The sequence below is a fragment of the Oryctolagus cuniculus genome, chromosome 10 (assembly GCF_964237555.1).
Source record: "Oryctolagus cuniculus chromosome 10, mOryCun1.1, whole genome shotgun sequence".
In the NCBI taxonomy this organism is placed as follows: Eukaryota; Metazoa; Chordata; class Mammalia; order Lagomorpha; family Leporidae; genus Oryctolagus; species Oryctolagus cuniculus.
The window spans coordinates 116,800,202-116,820,529 of record NC_091441.1 but is presented as its reverse complement, the minus strand read 5'-3'; the positions used below and the strand labels follow the sequence as shown (position 1 = coordinate 116,820,529).

The window sequence follows — 20,328 nt, the reverse complement described above, 5'->3', positions numbered from 1 at the left end:
ACGTCGCACACACGTGTCTCAGCAGCCGGGCTGCCCAGCTGTGGCCCTACCCCCGCGGCCCTTTAAAGCCCGGACAGGTGCAGCCTGGCGCCGCCTCTGGTTGGCGGGCTCCGGGTGACGTAACGGCACATGGCCCGCCGCCATTGGCTGCACGGCGGGCCCCGCCCCCGGGCTGCGGCGCCGGGCGAGGCCGTGCGTTTCACGCAGGCGGTGGCGGCGGCGGCGGCGGCGGCGTTGGGGACACTGGGCCGCCGGCGCCCGCGGGCTGAGCCAGTCGCTTCCTCCTCCTCGGCGGTCTAGGCGGGTCTGGACCCTTCCCCGCCGGCTCGCGGGCCTCCCAGAAACCGACCCTTCTCCTCATATCCGGATCCGGGCTCCTCCCCCGGGGCCGCCCATCCGGTCTCCTCCGCCTCAGTATTTGGAATCTGACCCGGTCTCCCTGTTTCTGCCGACCCGGCCCCGCAGGGTTCTTACTCAGGCCCTAACACGATGGGCTGACTCCTGCCCCCCGTGCCCAGGGCCCGGGCCACTCTCCCCATGCGGCGCGGATAACTCGCTCCCCTCCCTCCTGGGGTCCCACCCCTCCCCCTTGCCCTGCGGTACCCTGTTCTGTCCCCCTTTAAAAACGCAGGTTGGGACCCCCTGCCCCGTGCCACCTTAGCACTGACCCTTGTTTCTGGGATCTGGGCCCGGCCCCTGCGTGACACCTCCCCACGCTCTCTCTCTGCAGGTGCCCCAGCCTGGGAAGCATGGCCCCCCGGCCGCCGAGGGGGCTGGGCCCCGCTCTGCTGTGGGGCCTGAGCCTCTTCCTCAGCCTCCCGCGCCCAGCGTGTCTCCAGCCCTCTCCGCCTCCCCAGCCTTCCCCCCCGCTGGAGCCCCACCCGTGTCGTACCTGCCGGGGACTGGTGGACAGCTTCAACAAGGTGGGTGCCCCGCAGGCTCCAGGGAGGGGCCAGGTCTCGGCGTGGTCGCTGCGCAGGCGGCCTGTGTGCGGGCAGTGAAGTGAGGTGGGTGGGCGTGCTGCGTGCGCCAGGCTGTTAACTGATCCTCTGCATTGTTTCCAGGGCCTGGAGAGAACCATCCGGGACAACTTTGGAGGTGGGAACACTGCCTGGGAGGAGGAGAAGTTGTCCAAGTACAAGGACAGGTGAGGGGCTGGGGCTGGGGCTGGGACAGTCTTCACTCCCACTCTCTGCTTTCCTGGTGGGGTCTGGGGGCTCCCTGGGGGTGGGGCGCTAACTCACGGAACAAGCATCATCTTGCTGGAGGTTCTGTTCTTGCTGAAGAGACTATGAAAATAAATAATCTAGCCCAAGGTGGGCTGCGGGAGAGGGTGGGGCCGGGTGCTGAAGACCCCAGGGGAGCAGGCAGGCCGTGGGAGGGTTGTGGGAGGGGTCTGTGGGGACTGAGGGTGGCGTGAACGGTGGAAGGTGCTAGAAGCTGATGGCAGAGGCCCAGACAGGCTTTCAGACGTGGCTGAGTGCCATGGGAGGCCGTTGGGAGGATTTGAGCAGAGATGGTGTGGTCTATGGGTGCCTTTATGAGGGCACTGGGCTGCAGTACCACAGACAGACGTGGGCCCGGGGTGGAGGCCGGGGCGCATCACAGGCTGGCCTGCAGACTTGGCCATGGCTTCGTCAGGAGACTCGAGAGGAAACGTGGAAGAAAAGACGTGTGCCCAGTTTGGGCCGTGAGCACCTGGGGGAGTCCTGTGGCTCTCTGCTGAGATGGCCGAGGTTCAGGGGAGGCGTGGGATCGGGAACCGGCTGCGTTGAGAGATCCGGGTTGACCCGGGGCTGGGGAGAAGTCGGGACTGGAGGGTGGTCAGGAGGGGAAAGCCCTGGGAAGGCAGGAGCTGGTGTAGACAGGCCTGAGCCTGCAGGTGAGACAGAGGAGCAGGTGGTCGGGTTCACGGCTGGTGACCCAGGGAAGGCAGCTCTGCTCGCACAGCCGCGGGTGCTCCCCTGTGAAACGGGAATACACCTGTTTGCCCACGTTGGAGGACTGTGATAACCACTGGAAGGAAAGCCTCTGTTACTCTTCCCTCCGTGGGCCTCACTCCCCTCGTGGGGAAAAGTGAGCGAGCGCTGGCCTGGATAACCTGAAGGCACCACAGCTCTGAATTGGCTCCTGGGTGGTTTGTTTTTTTTTTTTTTTTTTTTTTTTTTTTTATAATTTATGTATTTGAAAGGCAGAGGCAGAGAGAGAGGTCTTCCATCCGATAGTTCACTCCTCAATTGGCTGCAACGGCCAGAGCTGCGCCGATCCAAAGCCAGGAGCTTTTCCAGGTCTCCCACGTGGGTGCAGGGGACCCAAGTGCTTGGGCCATCTTCTGCTTTCCCAGGCCACAGCAGAGAGCTGGGTCGGAAGTGGAGCAGCCGGGACTCCGGCTGCCCATATGGGACACTGGCAGCGCAGGCAGTGGCTTTACCCGCTACGCGATGGTGCTGGCTCCCAGGGGACTTTCTTTAGTCAGCTCCTCCTCTGTGTGATGCACCGTGCCAGGCCCTGTGGATACATGGTGCTCTGCATCATTGATTCGTTGTTTCGCAGTGAAATTCAGGAAACTTGCCGTTAGGGACGTGTCGTGCATGCCCAGTGTGGAGCAGCCATCGCCACTGTCTGCCCTAGAACATTTCATCACCCTGAGAAGAAACCTCACGCCCATTCGGCACTCCCGCCTCATCCTCCCCGCCCCAGCCCACACCCACCGGTGAGCTTTAGTCAGGCAGAAATCCCTCTGGGCTCGCGACTGCGTTGGCACCGCGTGCTGTGGCCTTGGGGCCGGGCTGCTGCCTCTTAGCGTCCCGTCTTCCGGGATCGTCGTCCCTGACACCTGTGCCAGGGCCTGGTTGCTGTCTGCCACGGTGTACTGTGTGCAGCTGGAGTACTGGTCACCACAGTGCTGTGTGCGGCTGGAGTACTGGTCACCACAGTGCTGTGTACAGCTGGAGTACTGGTCACAACACAGTGCTGTGTGCGGCTGGAGTACTGGTCACCACACGGTGCTGTGTGCAGCTGGAGTACTGGTCACCACACAGTGCTGTGTGCAGCTGGAGTACTGGTTACCACAGTGCTGTGTGCAGCTGGAGTACTGGTCACCACAGTGCTGTGTGCGGCTGGAGTACTGATCACCACAGTGCTGTGTGCAGCTGGAGTACTGGTCACCACACAGTGCTGTGTGCAGCTGGAGTACTGGTCACCACACAGTGCTGTGTGCAGCTGGAGTACTGGTCACCACAGTGCTGTGTGCAGCTGGAGTACTGGTTCCCACAGTGCTGTGTGCAGCTGGAGTACTGGTCACCACACAGTACTGTGTGCAGCTGGAGTACTGGTCACCACACAGTGCTGTGTGCGGCTGGAGTACTGGTCACCACACAGTGCTGTGTGCGGCTGGAGTACTGGTCACCACACAGTGCTGTGTGCGGCTGGAGTACTGGTCACACACAGTGCTGTGTGCGGCTGGAGTACTGGTCACCACACAGTGCTGTGTGCGGCTGGAGTACTGGTCACCACACAGTGCTGTGTGCGGCTGGAGTACTGGTTACCACAGTGCTGTGTGTAGCTGGAGTACTGGTTACCACAGTGCTGTGTGCAGCTGGAGTACTGGTTACCACAGTGCTGTGTGCAGCTGGAGTACTGGTCACCACAGTGCTGTGTGCAGCTGGAGTACTGGTCACCACACAGTGCTGTGTGCGGCTGGAGTACTGGTCACCACAGTACTGTGTACAGCTGGAGTACTGGTCACCACACAGTGCTGTGTGCGGCTGGAGTACTGGTCACCACACAGTGCTGTGTGCGGCTGGAGTACTGGTCACCGCACAGTGCTATGTGCACCTGGAGTACTGGTCACCACACAGTGCTGTGTGCGGCTGGAGTACTGGTCACCACAGTGCTGTGTACAGCTGGAGTACTGGTCACCACACAGTGCTGTGTGCAGCTGGAGTACTGGTCACCACACAGTGCTGTGTGCAGCTGGAGTACTGGTCACCACAGTGCTGTGTGCGGCTGGAGTACTGGTCACCACAGTGCTGTGTGCAGCTGGAGTACTGGTCACCACACAGTGCTGTGTGCAGCTGGAGTACTGGTCACCACAGTGCTGTGTGCGGCTGGAGTACTGGTCACCACAGTGCTGTGTGCAGCTGGAGTACTGGTCACCACAGTGCTGTGTGCGGCTGGAGTACTGGTCACCACAGTGCTGTGTGCAGCTGGAGTACTGGTCACCACAGTGCTGTGTACAGCTGGAGTACTGGTCACCACACAGTGCTGTGTGCAGCTGGAGTACTGGTCACCACAGTGCTGTGTGCAGCTGGAGTACTGGTTATCACAGTGCTATGTGCAGCTGGAGTACTGGTCACCACACAGTGCTTTGTGCAGCTGGAGTACTGGTCACCACAGTGCTGTGTGCGGCTGGAGTACTGGTTCCCACAGTGCTGTGTGCAGCTAGAGTACTGATCACCACAGTGCTGTGTGCAGCTGGAGTACTGGTCACCACACAGTGCTGTGTGCAGCTGGAGTACTGGTCACCACAGTGCTGTGTACAGCTGGAGTACTGGTCACCACACAGTGCTGTATGCAGCTGGAGTACTGGTCACCACACAGTGCTGTGTGCAGCTGGAGTACTGGTCACCACACAGTGCTGTGTGCAACTGGAGTACTGGTCACCACAGTGCTGTGTACAGCTGGAGTACTGGTCACCACACAGTGCTGTATGCAGCTGGAGTACTGGTCACCACACAGTGCTGTGTGCAGCTGGAGTACTGGTCACCACACAGTGCTGTGTGCAGCTGGAGTACTGGTCACCACACAGTGCTGTGTGCAGCTGGAGTACTGGTCACCACAGTGCTGTGTGCAGCTGGAGTACTGATCACCACAGTGCTGTGTGCAGCTGGAGTACTGGTTACCACAGTGCTGTGTGCGGCTGGAGTACTGGTCACCACAGTGCTGTGTGCAGCTGGAGTACTGGTCACCACACAGTGCTGTGTGCAGCTGGAGTACTGGTCACCACACAGTGCTGTGTGCAGCTGGAGTACTGGTCACCACAGTGCTGTGTGCAGCTGGAGTACTGATCACCACAGTGCTGTGTGCAGCTGGAGTACTGGTCACCACAGTGCTGTGTACAGCTGGAGTACTGATCACCACAGTGCTGTGTGCAGCTGGAGTACTGGTCACCACACAGTGCTGTGTGCAGCTGGAGTACTGATCACACAGTGCTGTGTGCGGCTGGAGTACTGGTCACCACAGTGCTGTGTGCAGCTGGAGTACTGGTCACCACACAGTGCTGTGTGCGGCTGGAGTACTGGTCACCACACAGTGCTGTGTGCGGCTGGAGTACTGGTCACCACAGTGCTGTGTGCGGCTGGAGTACTGGTTCCCACAGTGCTGTGTGCAGCTAGAGTACTGATCACCACAGTGCTGTGTGCAGCTGGAGTACTGGTCACCACACAGTGCTGTGTGCAGCTGGAGTACTGGTCACCACAGTGCTGTGTACAGCTGGAGTACTGGTCACCACACAGTGCTGTGTGCAGCTGGAGTACTGATCACCACAGTGCTGTGTGCAGCTGGAGTACTGGTTACCACAGTGCTGTGTGCGGCTGGAGTACTGGTCACCACACAGTGCTGTGTGCAGCTGGAGTACTGGTCACCACACAGTGCTGTGTGCAGCTGGAGTACTGGTCACCACACAGTGCTGTGTGCAGCTGGAGTACTGGTCACCACACAGTGCTGTTTGCAGCTGGAGTACTGATCACCACAGTGCTGTGTGCAGCTGGAGTACTGATCACCACACAGTGCTGTGTGCAGCTGGAGTACTGGTCACCACACAGTGCTGTGTGCAGCTGGAGTACTGGTCACCACACAGTGCTGTGTGCAGCTGGAGTACTGGTCACCACAGTGCTGTGTGCAGCTGGAGTACTGGTCACCACACAGTGCTGTGTGCAGCTGGAGTACTGCTTACCACAGTGCTGTCTACAGCTGGAGTACTGGTCACCACAGTGCTGTCTACAGCTGGAGTACTGGTCACCACAGTGCTGTGTGCAGCTGGAGTACTGGTCACCACACAGTGCTGTGTGCAGCTGGAGTACTGGTCACCACACAGTGCTGTGTGCAGCTGGAGTACTGGTTCCCACAGTGCTGTGTGCGGCTGGAGTACTGGTCACCACACAGTGCTGTGTGCAGCTGGAGTACTGGTCACCACACAGTGCTGTGTGCAGCTGGAGTACTGGTTCCCACAGTGCTGTGTGCAGCTGGAGTACTGGTCACCACACAGTGCTGTGTGCGGCTGGAGTACTGGTCACCACAGTGCTGTGTGCAGCTGGAGTACTGGTCACCACACAGTGCTGTGTGCAGCTGGAGTACTGGTCACCACACAGTGCTGTGTGCGGCTGGAGTACTGGTTCCCACAGTGCTGTGTGCGGCTGGAGTACTGGTCACCACACAGTGCTGTGTGCAGCTGGAGTACTGGTCACCACACAGTGCTGTGTGCAGCTGGAGTACTGGTCACCACAGTGCTGTGTGCAGCTGGAGTACTGGTCACCACAGTGCTGTGTGCGGCTGGAGTACTGGTCACCACAGTGCTGTGTGCGGCTGGAGTACTGGTCACCACACAGTGCTTTTACGTTGTGTACGCAGTGTTGGCGGGAGGTCGGTGCTCGGACTCCCCGCGGATACTGAAGTCTGTAGGTACTTTTAATCCGGGCACACGTCCTCCTGTAGACTGGAATCATCTCTGGTGGCTGGTAGCGCCTGTTCGAGCATAAATGCTGGCACGCCGTGGCACGGGGTTGCTAAGGAAGAAAGTGCGTCTGTACATGGTCAGCACAGGTGCAGTGTTTGTGTGTTTATTTATTTATTTATTTTGGCAGACAGAGTGGACAGTGAGAGAGAGAGAGGGAGGTCTTTCTTTTTCCGTTGGTTCACCTCCCAATGACCGCTGTGGCCGGTGCACCGCGCTGATCTGAAGCCAGGAGCCAGGTGCTTCTGGTCTCCCATGGGGTGCAGGGCCCAAGCACTTGGGCCATCCTCCACTGCACTCCCGGGCCACAGCAGAGAGCTGGCCTGGAAGAGGGGCAACCGGGACAGAATCCGGCGCCCCGACCAGGGCTAGAACCCGTTGTGCCGGCGACGCAAGGCGGAGGATTAGCCTAGTGAGCCGCAGCGCCGGCCATGTATTTTTTTTAATACCTTGAACCTGAGGTTGGTTGAATAGCGCGGGTGCAGAAGCCAAGGGCTGACCGGGCCCCCCACCATGGAGTCTGCTCAGTCCCCGGGCGCTGGGCTCGCTTCCTTTGTAAGCGGCGCTGCTGTGAGCGCTCGCCTGCAAGGTCTTGTCTTGACTCCTGGTCTCCCTGTTTTGGGGAGAACGTCCAGGCGCGGGGTTGCTGAGTCACGTGGTGACGCCATGTGTAAGCTGGGGAGGAGCCGTCTTCCCCATTGTGTGCCATTCTGCTTCCCCCCCTGGGGGGCCGGCGGCTCCACTGTCCCCACTTCCTTGCCAGTCTGTGCTGTCTGCTTTGACAGGCAGAGAGAGGGAGACAGAAAGAGATCTCCCCACCACTCTCCAGTTGCCCACAGCAGCTGGGGCTGGGACGGGCTGAAGACCGGTTTCCCCCATGGAGGCAGGGACCGGACCACCTGAGCCATCAGCTGCCACCTCCCAGAGTGGGCATCAGCAGGAAGCTGGACTCTGGAGTGGAGGCGGAGCTGAGCCTTGAACCCGGGAGCCCCAGGGTCGCTACACCAAGCGCCCCTCCCCCAGCCCGGGGCGTTGTGTTTCATTGTTCAGACGCAAGGGATGAGGCGTTTTGCAATGAGCCTTCAGGGGGAGCTACTGTCCCCATTTCACAGATGGGACAACCGAGGTTAGGGGACTTACTCAAGGTTGCATGAGGTTTAAACCCAGGTCTGTGTGGGTCCCGAAACAACAGCCCTTCCTGTATGCCCCTTGGTCTCCTGCTGGGTGTTGTCATGGGCGGGGGGGGGGGGGGGGGCTGGCGTTCCCATCGTCCCCTGTCCGTAGTGAGACCCGCCTGGTGGAGGTGCTGGAGACCGTGTGCGGCAAGTCGGACCTGGAGTGCCACCGCCTGCTGGAGCTGAGCGAGGAGTTGGTGGAGAGCTGGTGGTTCCACAAGTGAGTGCCCGGGAGCCGGCGGCACACACATTCCAGCTGGGGGCCCGGCTTCTGTCCAAGAGAGGCCGGATCGATCGTGGGCCGTGGGGGGCGGGGGCCGGGCAGTCGCCCGGCGCAGCCTCAGTGCCTGCCGCACCCTCCCCGCCCAGGCAGCAGGAGGCCCCCGACCTCTTCCAGTGGCTCTGCTCAGACTCCCTCAAGCTGTGCTGTCCTGCAGGCACCTTCGGGCCCTCCTGCCTCCGTGAGTTCCGGAAGCTCCTCTTGGGGGAGGGGAGGGGCTGCCGAGGCCGGGGTCTGGTGAGCTGTGGCCCTGTGAGCTCGGCTCCCGCCTGGCTGCCGGGCCCCCGTTTAGTGACGTGTAGGACGAATTCTCTGCTATGTCCAGGTTATGCACGGGGTCTCACCCAGTTTGCTGTCTGCCCACAGCCTGTCCCGGGGGCGCAGAGAGGCCCTGCGGTGGCCACGGGCGCTGTGACGGGGAAGGGACGCGAGGGGGCACTGGGCACTGCGACTGCCAGGCCGGCTACGGGGGCGAGGCCTGCGGCCAGTGTGGCCTGGGCTACTTCGAGGCAGGGCGCAACGCCAGCCATCTGGTGTGTTCCGGTAGGTAGCCAGAGGCTGCGGCGTGGGGCTGGGGTGGAGCGGGGGGAGGGGGGACACCGGCCAGCCTGCCCTCACACTGCCTGTTCCACGCAGCTTGTTTCGGCCCCTGTGCCCGCTGCTCTGGGCCCGAGGAATCAAACTGTTTGCAGTGCAAGAAGGGCTGGGCTCTGCACCACCTCAAGTGTGTGGGTGAGTGCTGGGGTACTGGGGCCTGGCTCGGTCCCACACGCGCGCGCGGGGCCTCCACCGACACAGTTGCCATCTCCAGTGCTCTCAGCCTTGCTGGAGAGGCCGACGGTCAACCAGGCACTACAGGGCACGCCAACCTGTGCGTGGGGAATCCCGAATCTAGCTCAGTGGAGGAGGTGCGGAGGAACCAGGGAAGGCTTCCTGCAGGAGGTGTCATTCCTGCCAAGTGTTGAAAATTGAGGAGGGGCTAGCTAGGGGAATGAGGGTCCCGCAGCTGGGGGTCAGGCTTACCCCGTGCCTGGCCGCCTAAGTAGACAAGGGTGCGGGCCAGGCTGCCGTCTGGGATAGGTTCCCCGCGACAGTGGCCGTCCCCAGAGGTTTCTCTCTCGGCCCAGCTGTGAAGCGAGTGGTCCAGGCTGACGGGGAGCTTCCTGTCGGTCATCCAAGCACCGGGCGCCCGCCGCCTCGCTGCTCCGTCAGGCGAGGGAAGAACCACGTGCAGGCACTGTCCTGTGGCCAGGCTGCTGGCCCCCTTCCACGGCAGGTGCCCTGGAGACTGTGGCCCCTGGCAGGGCAGGGAGGGGCCGCAGCCGCCCCCTGCTGGGCGAGTGTGCTCTTCCCAGCCCGCCCCTCTCTGCAGACATCGACGAGTGCGGCACCGAGCGAGCCACCTGTGCGGCCGACCAGTTCTGCGTGAACACGGAGGGCTCCTACGAGTGCCGAGGTCCGTGTCCACCCAGCCCCCGGCCCGCGCCCGCCCTCCGAGCCACGGAGCCCCTCACGCTTCTCTCTCTCTCTCTCTCTGTCCAGACTGTGCCAAGGCCTGCCTGGGCTGCATGGGGGCGGGGCCGGGCCGCTGCAAGAAGTGCAGCCCCGGCTACCAGCAAGTGGGCTCCAAGTGTCTCGGTGAGTGCGCGGCCCCCGCAGGCGTGCGGTGGGGGAGGGGCTGGGTGCGTGAAGCCGGGCCGCGGGTCAGCGCCACGCCCCTGCCCCTGCTGCAGATGTAGACGAGTGTGAGACGGTGGTGTGTCCCGGCCAGGACGAGCGCTGTGAGAACACCGAGGGCGGCTACCGCTGCGTCTGCGCCGAGGGCTACAAGCAGGTGGGCGGCCTCTGCGTGAAGGAGCAGGTGCCAGGTGAGCCCCGGGAGGGAAGGGGAGGGGAGGGGAGGGGAGGCGCGGACGCTCGGCCTCCCCGGGGTCCAGGGCAGCCCCGCTTGGCGTCGGGTGACGGCCACGCCCCTGCCCAGAGTCCGCGGGCTTCTTCTCCGAGATGACCGAGGACGAGCTGGTGGTGCTGCAGCAGATGTTCTTCGGGGTCATCATCTGCGCCCTGGCCACGCTGGCCGCCAAGGGCGACCTGGTATTCACCGCCATCTTCATCGGGGCCGTGGCGGCCATGACCGGCTACTGGCTGTCGGAGCGCAGTGACCGCGTGCTCGAGGGCTTCATCAAGGGCAGATGAGCCCCCACCCACGGGGTCGGGGCAGCTCGGCTTGTCGTGGAGAGTGGGGTGCGCACCCCCGCCTGCCTCTCGGGGTCCGGGAAAAGCAGCCCCGAAGGCAGATGCTGGTCCTGGCCGGGCAGCACTGGACAGGCGGCAGCGCGTGCGCTGGGGGCTGCCCATGAGCCTCGGCCCCTGCCTAGGGCGAGGGGGCCCTGCTGGGAGCTGCATGCTGCCCCCTGCTCTGCTCCGTGTTCACCGCGCCCCCACCCCACCCGCAGCCTCTGACTGATGCACTGATCTCAGGAAATAAAGTCTTGGAAAGTGGAGACGCTTCGGTCGGTCTCATTGCCTGTGCCGCCCCTCCCGGGGAAGTGTTCAGGGGAACGCGGGGCTGTGCTGTGTGGGGGCCCGCGGCTCCTCTCCACTCCACTCCCCGTCCCCATGTGGGGCTTCTGCAGGCGGAGCCGCAGGCGGTGCGCCCCCCAATCCCGGGGGCTGGTACCTCCCGGCGGGAGCCCGGCCTGGCCAGAAGGAGGCGTAAGCCAAGTCCCAAGGGTTTATTTCTTTGGCACAAAGAGGACAGGCTACCTTGACAAGCCAAGGCTCATCTCTCTGCGCCCGGGAATCCGGGCACCAGGTTTCGTGAGTCCCACACGCCCAGACCCACACATGTCCACCCTGTGTTCCGCGGAAGTCACGGCCTCTGTGCAAAATACCCGCTGAAAAAAAAAATAAGATTTGAAGACAGAAAGGGAGGGGCGAGTTCACGTCCAGCTGCCCTGGCGGCCGCTCAGAGCTCGATGGTATCACTGGAGGCGCTTCGGGAGTCCCCGGGCTTGCCGCGCGCCGGGGGCTCGCTGCGGGGCTCCCCGGGCCGGGCTGGGGCCGGGGCCGGGGCTGGGGCTGGGGCCGGCGCAGGCAGCAGCTGCACAGTGCTGGGCAGCTCATCCAGGGGCAGACTGTCCACCGACGACAGCCCGTGGCGCCACGGGTTCCAGCTGATCTTGAGCGAGCCCTTGGAGAAGCTGTCCAGGGAGCTGCCGGAGGCCACCCCGCCTGCCCCGTCGGGCTCGTCGGCCACGTGCGGGGGCACCGGGCCGCGCACGCGCACGTCGCTGAGTGACCGGCAGCGGCCGGAGCGGAGGAGCGAGGCGCCCGCGGCGTCGGGCTCGGCGTCCGCGTGGCTGCCCCGGCGCTGCCGCAGGGAGCCCCCCGGCTGCGGGGAGGCCAGGCCGCGCAGGCCGCAGCGCCGGAACACGCTGTCCCGCACCAGGTGCTCCCGGAAGAGCGCCGCGTCGATGCTGCGGCTCAGGTTGATGGGCGACGGCGGCCGCAAGTCCAGCTCGCTCAGCGACGGCGCCGGCCCCACGCTGCCTCGGGACAGCCCCGGACCACCGTGGGGACCGCGGCCCAGCGACGCAGCTGAGCCCCAAGCCCCCGAGTTGGGCGTGGCGGGCGGCCCACCGGCCTCTGCCGGGTTGCGGATGAGGCTCTTGCTGATGTCCAGGCCGCCTGCGCCGACGCCGCTGGACCCCGCATAGCAGTTATTGGGCCGCTCGGGCACCTCGCTCTTGCCCGACGGCGCGGGGCACGCCAGCCTCAGCAGCTTGGCCCAGCAGGCGTGCTCCGTGGGCGGCCGGGGTCGCGCCGCGGCCACCGCGGCCAGCGCCATGGCGAGCGCCCAAGTCAGCTCCAGCAGGCGCAGCCAGAAGTGGACGCCCCACCAGGCCCACGAGAAGCGGCCCACGCGGCCCGGGCCCGGGTACAGCCAGAGCGCGGCCGCCAGCTGCAAACCGCTGGCCAGCAGCCCCAGCGCGCCCGCCACGGCCAGCAGCCGCGGGCCCGGCCTGGCATCCCAACCCCGCGGCCCGTGCAGCAGGCGGCGGCGGCACAGGCACAGCGTGCCCAGAGCCACCGACGCGCCCCAGGCGCACGACAAGCCCTGCGCCAGGAGGTTGAGCGCGGGCCGCGCCGACAGCAGGTCTGTGGCGAGCAGCCCCGCGCCATGCGCCAGCGCCAAGGCTGCCAGCAAGAGCGAGTTCTGCAGCGGCGGCGGCAGCCCGGCGCCCAGGCCGAGCAAGGTGAGGGCCGCCAGCGCGGTGAGCAGCAGGGGGAAGGGCAGGTTGTAGAGCACCAGGCCTGCGCGCGGGCCCAGCCGCGCCTGCGAGCCGTACGGGTCGGTGAGCATGTAGGCGGCGCGCAGCCCTGAAGCCACCAGCACCAGCGCGGCCGCCGCTAGCGCCAGCCGGGGCCCGGTCGGGGCGGCCGCCAGCGTGGCCAGCGCCAGCAGGGCGGGCAGCAGGAAGAGCACCCCCACCCCGTAGACGTGCAGCTCCCAGGAAAAGCTCAGCACCCGCCGCAGAGGCCCCCAGCGCAGCGGCGGTGCCGTGGCGTTGGCCGGGGGGCTGGAGGCCGGGGCTGGAGCTGTGGAGCTGGCCGAGGGCTCCGGAGCCAGAGGCTGGCCGAGGGCTCGCTGGGTGGTGACTCGAATGAGGCCCCGGCGCGACGTCGAGGGGGCCTGGACTGGGGGCGCCGGGGGATGGCTTTGGGGGCGCCCGGGCCACTCCTCGGGTTCATCTGCAAGAACAGGAAAGCAGAGCATTTTGGATTTCCCACTGTTCTCCAGTGTGCTCGGGGCTCATGCGACTTTTCCAAGCACGCCTGCACCATGGAGGCGGCAGCCGGTGGTGTGCGCCGGGCGGCGTGTGCCAGGATGAACCCGAAACGGAAACGGAGCTGTGCTGCTGAGTTCACCCGGTTCTCAGCACCGCCTGCAGGTCAGCATCACGTGGAGACCCAGGAGCTGGGATTTCTTGGGAGGGTGCCTGGGCACTGGATTTTTTAATTAATTAATTAATTATTTTTAAGAGGCCAAGAGCTCCCATCTGCTGGTTCACTCCCCAAACGCCCTTAACAGCCAGGCCCGGAGGTGGAAGTGGGAACGGGAACATACCCAGCACCCCCGTGAGGGACGTGGGCACCTTTACCGAAAGGCCACATCCCTGCGAGTTTTAGAAAGCTCCCCCAGTGACTTGCCCGAGCGGGGAGTCACCACTGTGAACATAAGCAGGCTTCCAGAAGGCCACGGAAAATCGAATTAAAAGATGAGCTCACGCAGGTACAGAAATGCCTGAAAGCCACGCGTGGGAGAGCTCATGCCACGCCGAGCGGCAGCCGTGCGCTGTGAGAGGACCACACGGATGTCAGCTCTTCTGCACCGAAATTCGCCCACTTGATTCCATGTCCCGTGAGCTTTTCGAAGCACATGCGTGTTACATGTGTGAACGCCCCAGCCCCAAAGGGCGAATGGCTTTGGAGCACCCAGTGGGCGTCAGTTTGTTAGCCCAGGCTCTCTGCAGGACGTGCCGGCCGCTCCCTGTAAGCAGGTGCCTTCCCCGGCTCCCAGCCTGCGCCCCCTCCACCTGGGCCTCATGCGGGTTCTGGGCCACTCCCTCACCTGGCTGCGGGGCCCCCACGGGGCTCTCTGTTGTGTTTGTAGAGGGGCCAGGGTCCAGGAGGCCAGGGATGAGGGACTTGGGGGTGCCTGGAGCCTCCACCGCTCCCCTCACCCGCTGGGGGGAGACGGGGTCTGCCCCATTCATGGCCGCGACCTCTGCAATGACAAAGTGGTCATCACGCTGCTCGCCCCCCCACAGGTCCCCAAACCCAGCCCCCCGGGGGGTGCATGGTCACAGCCACACAGGCCCAGCGGTCACCTTGAACACGCCCGGTTCCTGGCCCCACTCAGCCCCGCACTCCGGCACTCACCTGGCTGCCCGCCGGGGGCCGCAGAAGCTGCAAGGCCTGTGGGCTGGGGTCCTGGGGAAGCCGTAGCATTGGGGAGGTCAGCATCCTTGGGCGGGGGGCCTGGGGAGCTGACTGCCCAGGTCTCCCCAGCTCCTGTGTCTTTTGGGGGCTCGGCTGGCAGGTGCTCAGCAGGGGGGAGACTTCGGGCCAACGCCAAGTCCGCCTGGGCCCCCGGCTCCTGAGAGGACGCTGAAGCATTGTCCGGGGCTGCTGGACCCTGCTGGGTGGCGAGGGGGCCTTGAGCCACCTCCTGCAAGTCCTCTGCTGGCCCACCGCCTTCTTCCCGCAGCGGCCCCTCGACAGCGCCCGCGTGCGGCCCGAGAGTGTGCACGGGGCCCCGGGGCGCCGAGGGAGGAGTCTGTGGACCCCCAGTCTTGGCTCTGGCCTGCAGCCCCTCCTCTGCAGGTAGTTTCTGTTCTGCTCGGCCTCCAGGCTCCCACGGGGAGGGAGGAGCCGTGGCTGCCCTGAGTTGAAGCCGGGGAGTCGTGGGGGTGAAGGTGAGATGTGGGGGTCCCCCTGGGCGGGGAGCTGGTGCTTCCTGCTCCACTGCCTCGGAAGGTCCTGTCCAGCCCTGGGAGCTTGGCCCTCGAGCCAGCTGCAGGTCGTCGGTTCCTGGGAGTTGTCCTCTCGGAGGCCCCCGGGCTGCTGGGGGCCCATGCAGGGCGGGGCCGGGGCCGGGGCCGGGGTGTGCGGGCCTCCCGGGCACTTGTTCGGCAGGAGCCTGGGGGAACTCGGGGCTCCAGGGGCTCTCGTCCCTAGGGTGCTCCCACAGGAAGTCCAGCGCCTTGGGCTCTGAGCCCGCAGGGCCCTGGAAGTGGGCTTCTGGGGTCAGGTGGGATTTTGAGTCTTCAACAGGCGTGGAAAAGCCCCGGCCCAGGGCGCGGCCGGCCCCCAGGGATGGCAGCAGTGACAGCAGCAGGAGGCCCCGCACCCGGCCCCACAGGCTGGCGGCCATGGTTTGCCTGACTCCCGGGCCTACAGCCCTCAACTTCCAGTCCTCACCGGATGAACCTACCGGAAAGGAGAAGGGGGGGGGGGAGGACAGGTGAGGGCAGGGGCTGGTGGGAAATAGGATGACATGCGGGCACAGCTGCCGGCCTGCATTTAAAACTGCCTCTCTTGGGCCGGCGCCGCGGCTCACTAGGCTAATCCTCCGCCTTGCGGCGCCGGCACACCGGGTTCTAGTCCTGGTCGGGGTGCCGGATTCTGTCCCGGTTGCCCCTCTCCCAGGCCAGCTCTCTGCTGTGGCCAGGGAGTGCAGTGGAGGATGGCCCACTGGGAGACCAGGAGAAGTACCTGGCTCCTGCCATCGGATCAGCGCGGTGAACCAACGGCAAAAGGAAGACCTTTGTCTCTCTTTCTCACTGTCCACTCTGCCTGTCAAAAAAAAAAAAAGAAACTGCCTCTCTGGCCCTGCCCTGTTCCATACCGTCACGGCTCCCCACTGGCCTCAGGAAGACAGAGCAAGGCTACGGCCGCCCCCCGCGGCTCAGTGCCCCTGCAGCGCCCACGCGCTGTCCTCGACCCTGCGTCTTTGCTCCTGGTGCGCCTTCAGCTGGGGACGCCCTCTCCCTCTCCTCCCCTTGCTGTAATCCTAGTTTGCTGTGTTTCTTTAAAAAAAAAAAAAAAAAAAAAACCAAAAAAAACAAAAAAACAAAAAAAACATTCATTTGTCAGGCAGAGTGACAGCAGAGGGAGAGAGCTCTTCCCTCCGCTGGTTCACTCCCCAAACTCCCCCAAATGTCCACAAAAGCCAGGGCTGGGCCAGGCTGGAGCCAGGAGCCCCATCCGGGTCACCCACGTGGGTGCAGGGGCCCAAGCACTCGGGCCATCTTCCGCTGCTCTCCCAGGTGCATTAGCAGGGAGCTGGATTGCAAGTGGAGTGGCCGGACATGGAACCAGCGCTCCAATATGGGATGTGGGTGGAGGCTTAACCCACTGTGCGGCAGCGCCAGTCCCTAAAACCCTGTTCTTAAAGGCCCAGCTCAAGGGGAGGACGAGACAGGACCTGCTCCGGGGAGGGACCCACGTTCGAATGCGGTCTCGCCGTTTCCTGGGTGAGCCACCTTTGCTCTCCGCATCAGTAAAATGGGGTCATATGATGACAAACAAGAGCCCTCCCCTGAGACTCAGAGAGCCAATCAGACACGGCCATGGCTGAAAGGAGCTGCGGCAGCAGGCAGGAGGGCCACCCCTGCAGTTTTCCCTCTGTGCCTCTCCCGTCGTCTATGTCAGCGCATCACCGGGACACAGGGTGTGTGGCTGGCCCTAGGGACAGAGCGGCCACCAGGAGGGACAAGGCTGCCCTCAAAGCACTGGCGTTCTGGATAAGCCAGGGTGCCCAGAGCCCCGAGGCAGCGTGTACGCCAAACCCCGAGTGGGAGGAAGGAGCCAGGCCCCCGAAGACAGGAGGAGAAGTGTTTGGCAGAGCAAACAGCCAAGTTCAAGGGCCCCGAGGCAGGGGCCAGTCGGGAAGGTTCAAGAAATAACCTTGGGGCCGCTGCTGTAGCACAGCGGGTTAAGCCGCCGCCTGCCACGCCAGCATCCCGTGTGGGCGCCAGTTGCAGTCCTGGCTGCTCCACTTGTGTTCCAGCTCCCTGCCAATGCGCCAGGGGAAGCAGCGCAAGGTGGCCCCGTGCTTGGGTCCCTGCATCCATGTAGGAGACCCAGACAGGGCTCCAGGCTTCTGCTTCCAGCCTGGCCCAGCCCCGGCCGTAATGGCCATTTGGGGAGTGAACCAGTCGATGACTGTCTCTCCCTCTCTCTCTAATTTTGCCTTTCAAAGATGTAAATCTTAACAACAGAGGCATGGCTGGGCAGAGGTGAGGAGAAAGTAGCAGGAGATGAAGTCGGGCTGGCAGGGGCCATGGGAAGCCTCGGGTTTTATTCCCTGTGGCACGGAGGCAGGGACGAGATCTGAGGCGTGTTTATGGAGGGCACAGGGGCCAGTGCAGGCGCCCGGGGAGACACCTTGTGCCTTGTTTGCCTTTAGCATCCTCCTCCAGGAAGCCCTCCTCCCCGAGCCTCCTGGCACTGCTGACCCTGGTCACACTGTGCAGCCCTCTCCTCCCCTGAGTGGCCTCGGCCCCAGCCCCGCCAGCCCCCGCCCCCCCCCGTGTGGACCTGGCCCCAGGTAGTGCTCTCCAGGTGGGCTGGATGGGGCTCCTGTGACCAGGGCAGGGCGGGGTGGGGGGCAGTGTGAAAGCCCAGGCCCGGGGTGTTGGGGCAGCAGCTGCTTCTTCCCTCTCTGCTCAGCAGCTGTGCCCCCAGGCCCCTGGCTGTAGCCCTCCCACCCCCCAAGGCAGGTACTGGCCAACCACAGTGACCCTGGGTCAGCCTCTACCGGCTTGTGCTAAACTTAGCTGCATGCCGGTTCAGCTGCCCGCTCCGAGCAGAGGCGGGGATACCCATTTCTCGGGGTGGAGATGGAGGTTCAGAGAGCTGGAGCACCTGGCCCAAGGTCACACGGCCAGCTGAGTGGACACAGGCGGGACCGTAAAGCCCATGGCGGCTCACCTCGCCCGGGGAACGCTTTGCAGAGGAGGAGCTGGTGAGGAACGTGCCATCCGCTTAGCACGCTCCTCCAGAGACGTGGGCACCTGCAGCCCGGGCGGGGGTGGCCCGGCGCTGCGGTCCCAGTGCTGGGGAGGCCTGGGGCGTGGGGGGGTCCCTCTGCCGCAGGGCCGGGCAGCGGCGGGGGCCGCCGCAGGGCAGCCTCCCGGAGCGGGTCCAGCTCGGGTTACCTCTCCTCCTCCTCGGGCTCCGCTCGCCCTGGCTCGGCGCCTTCCCGCAGTGTCCCGGTGAGGGTGGGCCGCGTGTGGATCCAGTCGCCGGCGCCCTCGAGAGGGCTGCGGCCCCGCTCGCCGCCCGGCCCCGCCATCGCCCCCTCCCCGGCCCCGCTCCTCACCTGGGCGCCGCGCCCGCAGCCCCCGCGATCACCTTGCGCGCGTCCCCGCAGCCGCCCGCCGGGATGCTCAGACGCGGCTAACAGAGCCCGGCGCTGCCGATCGCCGAGCCCGCCCACAGCAGCGCCGGCCCCCGCTTAACCCTTTCCCCCCGAGGGCGGGCTCCACCCGCAGGGCCGGCCTCCCCGGTCTCCGAGGCGCACGGGGTTCCGGGCGAGCGGAACTGAGATCATCTGCGCGGGGCGTGGAGAAGCTGTCCGCAGCCCCGGCTTGCATGCCGCCCGGGACGGGGAGCTCACTGCCTTCCCGGCTGCAGACCCGCAAGTCCTTGCGGCTTTCGGGAAGCTCGTGGAAAACGAAACGCAAGGAGGGGCTCATTTTGGTTCAGGATTTTTTGAAATCTGCAGCTTTTTTTCATGGTGCGCATTTTCGGCTTTGGACACCCGGAGAAGCGCTCCCCACCCCCATCTCCTTAGGGAGCTCTGCCTGCGGCTGCTGGGCGCCCTCAGCTCCTTTTGGATGCGTGTGGGTCTCTAACTCTCTGCCCCCCTCCCCCAGCCTCACACTATATCCTGGTGCATTTTCCACGCACCTGTCTGCAGATCGACCTCATTTCTTGTGCGTGCTGTTGAGGATTCCGGCCCTTGGGGCTGGACGCCTGGGCTATTTCTATCCTGTTGGGGAGCAGGAGCGATGGGGCGGGGGCTGCTCTTGGGTGGGCGTCTGCACTCAAGCGCTGCCTGGCCCATCGGATTAGTTCCTAGCTGGTTTACGGGCCTGCATATTTGAAAGTCTGGTGGACTCTGGTAAAATGCCCAGGTCCAGGGCCGCTGCTGCGGGGAAACCGGTCGGTGCACTGCTTCGGATCCAGCTCCTGGCTGATGAGTCTGGGAAGGCAGTGGAAGGTGACCCAAGTCCTTGTGTCCCTGCCGTCCGTGGGGGGCACTAGTGGGAGTTCGTGGTCCTGGCTTTGACCTGGCCCAGCCCTGGCTGTTGTGGCCATCTCGGGAGTGAACCAGCAGGTCAGTGATCTCTCTGTCTCTCAGTTGCTCTGCCTTTCAAATAAATCTCTTTTTCAGTTGCCCCCAAATTGCTCCCAATGCATCAAACGCCCATCAGTGCGTCCAGTCCATTAAGGGAAACGCACACAAGGGGTGCGGGGAGAAACGGCAGACTAACGCAAGGGGAAAGTCCCGGCGGGTTGTTCTGTGTTTACTCTTCAGCCATCGGATGAGAGCCGTCCACGCTGACCGTCTCTGTCCAGGGGACGCAGGCGTGTTCAAAGAACAAGTTCCCTGCCTCGCCCTTAGCTCTCCAGCGCGGCTCCCGCGCCTTCGCTCTGCTTGCAAAGCACGCCCCGTGCACAGGACCACACAGTGCAGTGTTCTGTAACAATGCCTTACCCGAAACAGTGTGTGCTGCAAACACTCACACACACACTCACACACAGAATTGTTTTTCATTTATTTGAGGGCAGAGAGCAATAGAGAGGCAGAGGTCATCCGTCCACTGCTGGTTCACTTCCCAAAACCCTGCAGAGGCCCGGGCAAGGCCAGGCCGAAGCCGGGAGCCAGACACTCCATCAGGGTCTCCGGCCTGGGTGGCAGGGGCCCAGCTCTGAACCAGCACCGGCTGCCTCCCTGTGTCCCTCGGCAGGCAGCTGGAATCAGAAGCGGAGCTGGCAGTCCGCGACGGCTCGCGCACGTACCACGCGGCGCCTTACCCACTCGCCAAACGCCCACCCGCGGCCAGCAGTCGCCGGCCACGCCCACCAGCTCCGTCCTCTGCTCCAGCCGCCGCGTCTCCTCAAGCAGCCCGGGGTGCCCTGCTGCCGGAGGAGAGCCGCGGTGAACAGCCCCCACACAGGGCAGAGCGCACAGCGGAGCTGAAGGGGCCGCCTGTTGGTGCAGAGGCCTCTGAAATGCGTCCACATGAGGGCTCTTCACAGTGTTCATGGAGCATGCCTATTATGAAAGGCCCATGCATACATTTCAGTTTTTTTGCACCAAAGTACACCTATCTTTTAATTCTATCTTTTCTGTAAAATTTTTTTTCCAAGGTTAATTTTACCTATTTGAAGGGCAGGTGGATGGAGAGAGAGGGAGGAGCAGAACGATCTTCTGTCCCCCGGTTCACTCCCGGGTGGCTGCCATGGCTGAGGCGGGGCTCAGGCCTGGGGTCGTCTTCCTTCTCTCTTCCTTATCGATGGGCGTTGCTCTTCCACTCTGGGCCTGTGTAGGGCACTGGCAC

At 64.1% G+C, this 20,328-nt stretch overlaps 2 protein-coding genes across 9 annotated transcripts; one reads left to right on the top strand and one right to left on the bottom strand.

The window, feature by feature from the left end:
• The first annotated feature begins 157 nt into the window (after positions 1 to 157).
• Positions 158 to 10,692, top strand: CRELD1 (cysteine rich with EGF like domains 1). 5 transcript variants are annotated; one of them, XM_070051132.1, is made up of 12 exons: positions 195 to 304; positions 731 to 923; positions 1,065 to 1,147; positions 2,554 to 2,713; positions 8,018 to 8,128; positions 8,278 to 8,369; positions 8,555 to 8,731; positions 8,825 to 8,920; positions 9,561 to 9,644; positions 9,731 to 9,826; positions 9,922 to 10,056; positions 10,170 to 10,692. In XM_070051132.1, exons 4-12 carry the CDS (start codon positions 2,592 to 2,594, stop codon positions 10,382 to 10,384), a joined length of 1,128 nt encoding a protein of 375 aa, XP_069907233.1. In that variant the 5' UTR covers positions 195 to 304; positions 731 to 923; positions 1,065 to 1,147; positions 2,554 to 2,591; the 3' UTR covers positions 10,385 to 10,692. The 5 variants fall into 5 exon arrangements, with proteins under 5 accessions (XP_051687981.2, XP_051687982.2, XP_069907233.1 ...); XM_051832021.2 differs by lacking the exon at positions 2,554 to 2,713 and having other exon boundaries at positions 158 to 304; XM_051832022.2 differs by lacking the exon at positions 2,554 to 2,713 and having other exon boundaries at positions 165 to 300.
• PRRT3 (proline rich transmembrane protein 3) lies at positions 10,273 to 18,564 on the bottom strand. Of its 4 annotated transcripts, none has more exons than XM_008249933.4 (4): positions 18,081 to 18,554; positions 14,135 to 15,184; positions 13,824 to 13,979; positions 10,273 to 12,943 (listed from the first exon to the last, which is right to left on the bottom strand). In XM_008249933.4, exons 2-4 carry the CDS (start codon positions 15,126 to 15,128, stop codon positions 11,157 to 11,159), a joined length of 2,937 nt encoding a protein of 978 aa, XP_008248155.3. In that variant the 5' UTR covers positions 15,129 to 15,184; positions 18,081 to 18,554; the 3' UTR covers positions 10,273 to 11,156. The 4 variants fall into 4 exon arrangements, with proteins under 4 accessions (XP_008248155.3, XP_051687947.2, XP_069907223.1 ...); XM_051831987.2 differs by lacking the exon at positions 18,081 to 18,554 and adding an exon at positions 17,917 to 18,073; XM_070051122.1 differs by lacking the exon at positions 18,081 to 18,554 and adding an exon at positions 17,690 to 17,902.
• Between the last annotated feature and the right edge of the window lie 1,764 nt (positions 18,565 to 20,328).